The sequence below is a fragment of the Colobus angolensis genome, unplaced genomic scaffold (genome assembly GCF_000951035.1).
Source record: "Colobus angolensis palliatus isolate OR3802 unplaced genomic scaffold, Cang.pa_1.0 Scaffold270, whole genome shotgun sequence".
Classification (NCBI taxonomy): domain Eukaryota; kingdom Metazoa; phylum Chordata; class Mammalia; order Primates; family Cercopithecidae; genus Colobus; species Colobus angolensis.
In genome coordinates, this window is record NW_012115933.1 from 3,310,821 (window position 1) to 3,320,954 (window position 10,134).

The 10,134-nt window shown below is 40.4% G+C and overlaps 1 protein-coding gene across 1 annotated transcript in view; it reads left to right on the top strand.

Annotated features, from left to right (window-relative positions):
- The window catches only part of SLC16A12 (solute carrier family 16, member 12), a 27,786-nt gene that overhangs the window by 13,750 nt on the left and 3,902 nt on the right, over nucleotides 1-10,134 (top strand). Inside the window, exons 2-4 of the mRNA XM_011947861.1 lie at nucleotides 3,198-3,301; nucleotides 5,805-5,948; nucleotides 7,886-8,465. Of these exons, the coding sequence (XP_011803251.1) occupies nucleotides 3,198-3,301; nucleotides 5,805-5,948; nucleotides 7,886-8,465 (828 nt within the window). The remainder of the gene's footprint in view (nucleotides 1-3,197; nucleotides 3,302-5,804; nucleotides 5,949-7,885; nucleotides 8,466-10,134) is intronic.

Genomic DNA, 10,134 nt, shown 5'->3' on the forward strand with positions numbered 1-10,134 from the left:
TTGATCTCCTGACCTCGTGATCCGCCCATCTCGGCCTCCCAAAGTGCTGGGATTACAGGCTTGAGCCACCGTGCCCGGCCCCCTTTTTTTTTTTTCTTTCCATTTGCTCGGTAGATCTTCTCCATCCCTTTATTGTGAGCCTGCATGTGTCTCTGCACATGAGATGGGTGTCCTGAATACAACACACTGATGACTCCTGAGTCTTTATCCAATGGGCCAGTCTGTGTCTTTTAATTGGGACATTTAGCCCATTTACATTTAAGGTTAATATTGTTATGTGTGAATTTGATCCTATCATTATGATGTTAGCTGGTTAGTTTGCCCATTAGTTGATGCAGTTCCTTCCTAGCATCGATGGTCTTTACAATTTGGCATGTTTTGGCAGTGGCTGGTACTGATTGTTCCTTTCCATGTTTAGTGCTTCCTTCAAGAGCTCTTGTAGGGCAGGCCTGGTGGTGACAAAATCTCTCACCTTTTGCTTGTCTGTGAAAGATTTTATTTCTCCTTCACTTATGAAGCTTAGTTTGGCTGGATGTGAAATTCTGGGTTGGAAATTCTTTTCTTTAAGAATGTTGAATATTGGCCCCCAATCTCTTCTGACTTGCAGGGTTTCTGCCAAGAGATCCATGTTAGTCTGATGGGCTTCCCTTTGTGGATAACCCAACCTTTCTCTCTGGCTGCCCTTAGCATTTTTTCCTTCATTTCAACCTTGGTGAATCTGACAATTAGGTGACTTGGGGTTGCTCTTCTTGAGGAGTATCTTTGTGGTGTTCTCTGTATTTCCTGAATATAAATGTTGGCCTGCCTTGCTAGCTTGGGGAAGTTCTCCTGGATAATATCCTGAAGAGTGTTTTCCAGCTTAGTTCCATTCTCCCCGTCACTTTGAGGGCCACCAATCAAACGTAGATTTGGTCTTTTCACATAGTCCCAAATTTCTTGGAGGCTTTGTTCATTTCTTTTTACTCTTTTTTCTCCAAACTTCTCTTCTTGTTTCATTTCATTAATTTGATCTTCAATCGCTGATACCCTTTCTTCCACTTGATGAAATCAGCTACTGAAGCTTGTGCATACGTCACATAGTTCTCATGGCATGGTTTTCAGCTCCATCAGGTCATTTAAGGTCTTCTCTATGCTGTTTTTTCTAGTTAGCCATTCGTCTCATCTTTTTTCAAGGTTTTTAGCTTCCTTGCAGTGGGTTTGAACATCCTCCTTTAGCTTGGAGAAGTTCGTTATTACTGAAGCCTACTTCTGTCAACTTGTCAAAGTCATTCTCCATCCAGCTTTGTTCCATTGCTGATGAGAAGATGTGATCCTTTGGAGGAGAAGAAGTGCTCTGGTTTTTCAAATTTTCAGCTTTTCTTCTCTGGTTTCTGCCCATCTTTGCGGTTTTATCTACCTTTGGTCTTTGATGATGGTGACCTACAGATGGGGTTTTGGTGTGGATGTCCTTTTTGTTTATGTTGATGCTATTCCTTTCAGTTTGTTAGTTTTCCTTCTAATAGTCAGGTTCCTCAGCTGCAGGTCTGTTGGAGTTTGCTGGAGGTCCACTCCAGACCCTGTTTGCCTGGGTATCACCAGCAGAGGCTGCAGAACAGCGAATATTGCAGAACAGCAAATATTGCTGCCTGATCCTTCCTCTGGAAGCTTCGTCTGAGAGGGGCTTCCGGCTGTATGAGGTGTCAGTTGGCCCATACTGGGAGGTGTCTCCCACTTAGGCTACACGGGGGTCAGGGACCCACTTAAGGAAATAGTCTGTCCATTCTCAGAGCTCAAACACTGTGCTGGGAGAACCACTGCTCTCTTCAGAGCTGTAAGACAGGGACGTTTAAGTCTGCAGAAATTTCTGCTCCCTTTTGTTCAGCTATGCCCTGCCCCCAGAAGTGGAGTCTATAGCGGCAGGCAGTCCTCATTGAGCTGCAGTGGGCTCCACCCAGTTTGAGCTTCCCAGCCACTTTGTTTACCTACTCAAGCCTCAGCAATGGCAGACGCCCCTCCCCCAGCCAGGCTGCAGTCTCGCAGTCTGATCTTGGACTCCCGCACTAGCAGGGAGCAAGGCTCCATGGGCGTGGGACCTTCTGAGTTAGGCATGGGATATAATCTCCTGGTGTGCTGTTTGCTAAGACCATTGGAAAAGCGTAGTATTTAGGTGGCAGTGTCCCAGTTTTCCCGGTACAATCTGTCACGGCTTCCTTTGCCTAGGAAAGGGAAATCCCCTGACCCCTTGTGCTTCCTGGGTGAAACAATGCCCCACCCTATTCAGCTCATCCTCTATGGGCTACACCCACTGTCCAACCAGTCCCAGTGAGATGAACCAGGTACCTCAGTTGGAAATGCAGAAATCACCCATCTCCTGCATCAGTCATGCTGGGAGCTGCAGACCAGAACTCTTCCTATTTGGCCATCCAGGAAATTTTCTATTTACATAAACTGTTTTTACAAAAATAAGTTCTTACTGTATGAACTGTTTGGTAACTAACTTATTTTTTACTTAACACTATATTGCAAATTTATTTCCAAATCAATACATACAGATCAACATCATCATTTTTAAGACATACTATTTTATTTTATTGATATGCCATAATTTATTTAACCAGTCCTTTATTGATGAACAGTTACATTGGTTATGATATTTGGCTTGTCTCCAGAATATATCCTCTTATATATCTATTATTATTATATCCCTCAGAATTTATCATTTTATATACATATATATAATTTTATAGACTAAACTAGTTCTCCAGAATAAATCCTTTTATCTATCTATATATCTATCTATCATCAATATCACCTGATTATTTCCTTTATATAAATCCTAGAAGTGACAATGCTGGTGATATGTAATTCTTTATTGTCAAATCTTAATTTGTATAATAACCTCTTAGAAGAAGTTAGCAAAATACAAAAACAAATAAGAATCCATGTTCTTGACCTGCTTTTGTTTCCATAAAACCTTCCTTAGAGTAGTGGTCTTCACATCTTCTTGGCTTTAGTATAGCCCATGTGGTGGTTGAACACTTACTCTTCTTGTTCTCCAGCATGGCCCAAATGGTCAACTTCTGATTTCCCACTTATTATAGTCTAGCAATTAAAACCCTTGGAGACAGGACCAGCTAATTGAACCAGGCATTTTAAGTTCTGGCTCAAATGCATGCTCATTCACTTTTTGTATAAAATGCCTGCATTGTATTTTTCAGATGTATCTCAATTTTTTTTGTGGAGTTCCAGACATACTTCACTCAGGATTATGCACAAACGGCATGGATCCATTCCATTGTAGATTGTGTAACCATGCTGTGTGGTGAGTATCACTTGCTAGGATAGGGAATTACTGGCCACTGTTGAACTGCATATGACAATGACGTTCCACTGACTTTGATTACCAGTTTTTCCAAGTAGAAGGACTATGTTAAAAACTGGCCAGGACTATATAATATAAAGAAAAGATCAATCCTACCTTCAGCCAAAGCCAACCAGACTTGCTCTTGTAATTAATGGTCTTGGCTGATGTCAGGTAGAACAGTTAAATAATACACTCAAAAGAACACATAAGATTTGGTTCTTCCATATAGAGATAGGATGCTGAACATTCTAGAACCTGTACTGATTTTGGAAGCAATTTACAGTATATGCTTGGCTTCTCTCTTCCAAATGCTATCGCCTTCTCATTCTCCAGTTATGTAAATGGTTATCAATAGTACCATGAGCTATTTCTATACAGTAATGAGTGCCAACAGTGTTGTATCACATCTCAAGTCTTGGATTGCATTCTATTCCTTTCCCAAGGACTTGACATTTGGCTCATGGATTTCATCTTTATCATGTGTAAATCTTCATGCTTAGAGAAGTATTGGGGAAGGATAGGATTATGTCGTCATGAGATAAACATATTCATTATGGGTGTAATTTCATTCAAGAAACTCCAAATGTGTTATATAAGGTATGTAGGGTGTTCTAGAAATGTATGGAATTAACATTCCATCTGTGTAGTAGAGGACAATAGACCTGGCATTTGTTTAAAATAAATTTCACACTCACATTATTAAATCGATGTCTTAGAGAGTTTCTAAGATTAAATCAAATTGTTTGTAGCTTAGACCCACTTAATCCATTCATTTAAATGAGTTCTGAGTATTTTAGGAAATGTTCATCTCTTCAAGCCATGTCTTAGTGGCAAAAGGGAAATAATACCTGTATTCAGTAACTCATAGTACCATTTTATTCCATTCTAGGTACTGACTCATATTTCTTCTTGGAAAAAAATACACATACTCAGGAATCAGTTAAATTGTAACTGAAATGTATAATATTTGTTTAGTTGGGGGGAAGCTGAGAGCAGTTCTAAGACTAAAAGCAGATTTCATGAGAAGGCTAAATCAACTCTACTCTTTCAACTAATAAGAAGGTCTTAAGGGATCAAAAAATCATATATTTGAGTTTTAGAGCCTTTTTTTTTAAAACCACTTGATTTTCGGGGTCTCATTATTAGTCACAGCATTTGCATCAGCACACCAAAGAAGCTCATGTTTGTCTTCTCAGAGGATAAAGGTGACTCATTTCCCTCATTTCTATCTTTTGGAGGATATTCATAATCTCCCAAATAGGGGGAAATGACCTTAGGTGACCAATATGGTCCCAATGACTGTGTGAAGCTTTGAGTAGGGTTATGTCAGAAGCAACATATTTAAATTCTATGCAAGATCAGGAGGCCTGTTGTAAGCAATTACCATATACCCACCTCCTCACCTTGTAACATAATATTATAACATTAAAGTTCAGAGTATGGATGAGAGTCTGCAGAATCACATGTGGAATACCCACTGGGAACAGATCTGCTCTGTGGCGAACAGAGAAGCTACCAGTTGAGTTGGCCCCCAGTTTCAGTCTGATCGATACAAAAATGATCATACTCTTCAGACACCTAGAAAATCAGCTCTTCTGATCTTGCTACTAAGAGTTACTGATGTCAGCATGAATTTTTCCTTAGAAGGAAACTCACATGCCTTCCTCACCCATCACTCCTGCCATTAGTCAGAGAGACCCAAAGAGTAAGGGGCGGAAATAACCTCACAATCAGTGTTAGGTGCTCTTGTTGGTGACCTTGGGCCATGCCATATACCCCTGAACTTCAGTTCCTTTTTGGCCTCTTCTGGCTTTACTTAATGTTCTGTGAGCCTTGAGGTCAACATAATTCTGATACACTGACTGGTAAGCCACAAATCAAGTGAGACCAACCAGAATGTCACCATGTGCATGAAGCATTTTTCTTAGATTTTCTGGGCTTTGATATCTCAACTACAGGGCCTGCTGAAGCCTGAAAACAGGGCCAGATTGTGGAATTTGTCTATGGTCTCTCTCCCTGGTCTTTTACTGCATAACACTGCTGGTCACGTGGTGTTATCCACTTTCTTTCTCCACCAATTAATTGTCACCATTATTGCTAATGATATATGATCAACACTGTGGTAAGCATCCCTGTACAAGTGACACGTAATTTAGAGAAAGTTGATCCACTGTTTAAAAAGCACCCTACAGTCCTGCCAGTATGACTATAATAGAATGAAGAGGAATGAGCCTTGAAATGCAGGTCAGGAGACTTGAGTTCTATTCCAGCCCTGCTGCTTATTGTCTGTGGGACCGTGGACAATCACTTCCTTTCTCTGGGCCTCAGTTTGCAAAGCTGCAGAATTAATAGGGTGGGCCCAATGCTTTAAAGGTTCTCTGCTCTGTCAATGCCACATCACAGCCTTTTCACAGTGCCCTCAAGGCCTTTCTGTTGAACCTATTTCTTATTGTTTTTGAAGCTCCACTTGGGAGTGTTGTCAGTAACCATTTATCCTGTCAAGTGGGAATCATGCTGGGTGGCTTGCTTGCATCTACTGGACTCATCCTGAGCTCATTTGCCACGAGTCTGAAGCATCTCTACCTCACTCTGGGAGTTCTTACAGGTAAGGGCACTTTGTACCACCTGTCTCACCCCACTCCATCCAGGGAGTTCCAAGCACATCAACAGAGAAGTAATTCATAAAATATTCATTTTGTTAGATGTATAATTTAGTTGACCTAGCTTATGTTTACCTACCTAGCAGTTCAACAGAGCTGGAAATGAGATTATATTACCCTAATGAAAATGCATCTCCACTTTAATTCAGCCAGATGGTAAAAGCAACTGCAGCTTTCTCTTCAGAATTAGTGTATGGCTGAGATTCTGTACTCAGAAGAAACAAGATATTACCCAGGGCAACATGAATTTTCAAAAGTGGTCATTCTTCCAACCATTGCCAAGACATTAAAATACTATTGACAGTCAATCTGAGTTGCTCCTGCTTTATAATGAATACTCCCAATAAATGAGAGTTTCTAATTTTAAAAAAGCCCTTTATTGTGAAGATTCTTATATTATGCATTCTTTCTCAATGCTATGAAAGTATCACTTAAGCAAATTATAATAAATCCCATGGGAAGAAAGCATTATGTACATTCAATAAATCACACTTACAGAGACGGCATAGGATCAAGATGAGTTGGCTGTGGGACTGCAGTAGGAGTTTGCTCATCACTCAAAGGGGTGTGGAGAGTAGCGCCAACTCCTGTCTGGGCGTTGTGCCATTGGTGTGGCGTGAATAAGGTCAATAAAGGATGTAACCTCATAGTGAGGCTATAAATTTGGCTATGTTAGCTAAAGAAGGTACATCCACCCCTAATAACCCAAAGAGCCTGACTGCTGCTATGGTGACCAGTGGATCCCAGTTTACCAGGCACTGTCCTGGTTTTAACACTGAAAGTCCCACATCCAGAAACCCCTGAGTCCAGGCAACTCTGGGCTGCCGGCTACCCTACACTGCAGATGAAAGCAGGAGCTTCAGAAGGTGATTCTCTCTTTCCTTCTCTGACATTCTAGTTGCCATAAAATCCAGGCTCAAAGCCCCTCAGATTTTCTTTACTTAAAAAGTCATAGAAGTTGATCTTTTTTTTTTTTTTTTTTTTAGATAGGATCTATCTGACTCTGTCCTCAGGCTGGAGTGCTGTGGCACAATCTCAGCTGCAACCTCTGTCTCCTGGGCTCAAGCCATCCTCCCCCTTCAGCCTCCTGACTAACTGAGACTACAGGCGCATGCCACCACACCTGGCTAATTTTTTTTTTTTTTTTTTTTTTTTGCAGAGATGGGGTTTTGCCATATTGCTCAGGCTAGTCTCAAACTCCTGAGCTCAAGTGATCTGCCTGCCTCGGCCTCCCACAGCACTGGGATTACAGGCATAAGTCACTGCACCCAGCCCAAAAGTTGAAGGTCTCTAGAAAGCTTTCTAGAGTGTCAACATTTGTCTGCTGACCTTAAGAGATATTTTCACATAGGTGAAAATATACATTGCTATGTTCACATATAAAACTGGCACAATGTTTCCCAACTATGTAAAATTACCCTGGAATTTTCATAGTTGTATATGCTATTTGAATCCAAATTCCAGCGTGGTACAGATTGTCAGTGTTGTGTCTTCATAGGCAGTGAAGAGTTAAGGCAATTCTCTGGATTATTTAAGTTAAAAAATGGAGGAGGTGATGAGTTTCTTTGGTTGACATTATCCAGATTTTCTAGTGAATTCCAATATAGTTCATATAATGATTTTTATGTTCTTCATTTAACTTTGTTTATGAAGTCACATTTCCTTAAGGGTGTTTTCCCTAAGAAGAAAGTCATGTATGTTCTACATTTGCCAAATTGTGAATGACTGGTGAGGGGAGACTCATTTTAAGCTTGGTGTAAAAAGCAGCTTTAAAAACATTTAATGAGAGGTCAGATTCTCTTTTAATATAAATCATTGTATTCTGAGATATCGTTGGCTGTTTATGGTACATCAGCACTCATAGAGTTCTCTTTATCCTCAGGTCTGGGATTTGCACTTTGTTACTCTCCAGCTATTGCCATGGTTGGCAAGTACTTCAGCAGACGGAAAGCCCTTGCTTATGGTATTGCCATGTCAGGAAGTGGCATTGGCACCTTCATCCTGGCTCCTGTGGTTCAGCTCCTTATTGAACAGTTTTCCTGGCGGGGAGCCTTACTCATTCTTGGGGGCTTTGTCTTGAATCTCTGTGTTTGTGGTGCCTTGATGAGGCCAATTACTCTTAAAGAGGATCACGCAACTCCAGAGCAGAACCATGTCTGTAGAACTCAGAAAGAAGACTTTAAGCGGGTGTCTCCCTATTCATCTTTGACCAAAGAATGGGCACAGACTTGCCTCTGTTGTTGTTTGCAGCAAGAGTACAGTTTTTTACTGATGTCAGACTTTGTTGTGTTAGCCATCTCCGTTCTGTTTATGGCTTATGGCTGCAGCCCTCTCTTTGTGTACTTGGTGCCTTATGCTTTGAGTGTTGGAGTGAGTCATCAGCAAGCTGCTTTTCTTATGTCCATACTTGGAGTGATTGACATTATTGGCAATATTACATTTGGATGGCTGACCGACAGAAGGTAACATTCATGAAACCACAATTGGTTCCTCACCAGGGGACTTTAAGCCTTGAGTTTCTTCTCAGCCCCTTACCCTGTGGAATACCTAGGTCTGAATAATGTTAATAAGTTTGCAGTATCTGAAGACATCTCCTTTTCTGGTTCTTCTAGATCAGAGGTTGGCAAAATTTTCTGTAAAGGGACAGATAGTAAACATTTTTGGCTTTGTAGGCCAAGTGTTCTTCACAACTATCCAACTCTGCTATTATAGTACAAAACAGCCACAGACAATATGTAAACAAAAGAGTGGCTATGTTCCAATAAGACTTTATGCACACTGAAATGTGAATTTCTCTTATAATTTTCATGTGTCACAAAATATTGTTCTTTTGATTTTTTCCAACCATTTTTAAACGGAAAAACCATTCTTAGTTCACAGGTAGTACAAAAAGAGGTCGTGGGCCAGATGTGTCTAAATTGCAGAAGCCTAGGGTAACTACAGGTTCTGGTGGTAGATTTAATTCCATCCCAAGACGAGTCAGTCCTCAAGCAAGACAACTTCTGGCTGGGTGTGGTGGTGTTAGTTTATTTTGAACCACTCCTGACTGGCAATGGAAAAAGGAGCAGAATCCAATTCAGTCAGGAGGGCCAGGTGCAATGATAACACATTATCTGTAGCCACAAATTTATGTTTGACAATGCAAATTGCAAATAATTTCCTTGTAATTGTAGGCTTAGAAACCAAAGTTATAAGAACTCTATGAAGTAATTTCTTTAGCAAATGCTCATCTGTTTGGACTGAAGAGTGCAGGCTACTTATATTCTCCTAAATGGCGAACCATTCACACTTGAGATGTGACCTGCAGAGCTAATACCATCATGTAGCTTCTCACAAATTATGTTTTTGGTAATTAATCAGGATCCAACTGCCATTCTCCAGTGTTATGAATATGATATTTAGTATTAATTGGACATTTGTAATGGTTAAAGAAGAAGGAGAAGAGCAAAGAGTACCTATTTTCACAATCAAATAACTCAGCAAGAAGCAGCCAGGTATAGATCTAATGGAGGCATCTCTAGTCTGAGGCATACTAGACCTAAGTTCTTGCACTGGCTCTACTCCTTATTAACCCTGTAACCTACAGAAAGTCACCTAATCCTCAGATCCACAATGATCTCTCTCTGTAAAATGAGCCAGTGCAATATTTGCCTGTTGACCTTATTACTATTTTGTGAGGTTCAAATGAGGCTGTGAGTAGAAAAATGTTTGTAAAGCATAAGCTGTTGGAGCTGACATTATACAGAGTCTTTGAAATAATTGATATCATAGATGGGTTTGGAGTTATTGGGAAAATTAATGGGAATACCACTAAGACTTTGTCTTAGTCCAAGACCTCCATCATCTCTGGCAAATCATTTTAATGTCTTTGTATTACAGTTTTCCCTTTGTGTAACCACTTGGGTTATTGAGTATTTATATACCAATGGATAACATATCTGAAAGCATCTAATAAGGTAGACTGCTAGGAAAATAACCCTCCTGACCCTTTACATCAAGTTTGTCCAACCTGCAGCCCATGGGCTGCCTGCACCCTGGGATGGCTTTGAATGTGGTCCAACACAAATTTGTAAACTTTCTTACAATATTTTGAGATCTATGCACACACTTTTTCTCTTTTCTTTCTTCCTT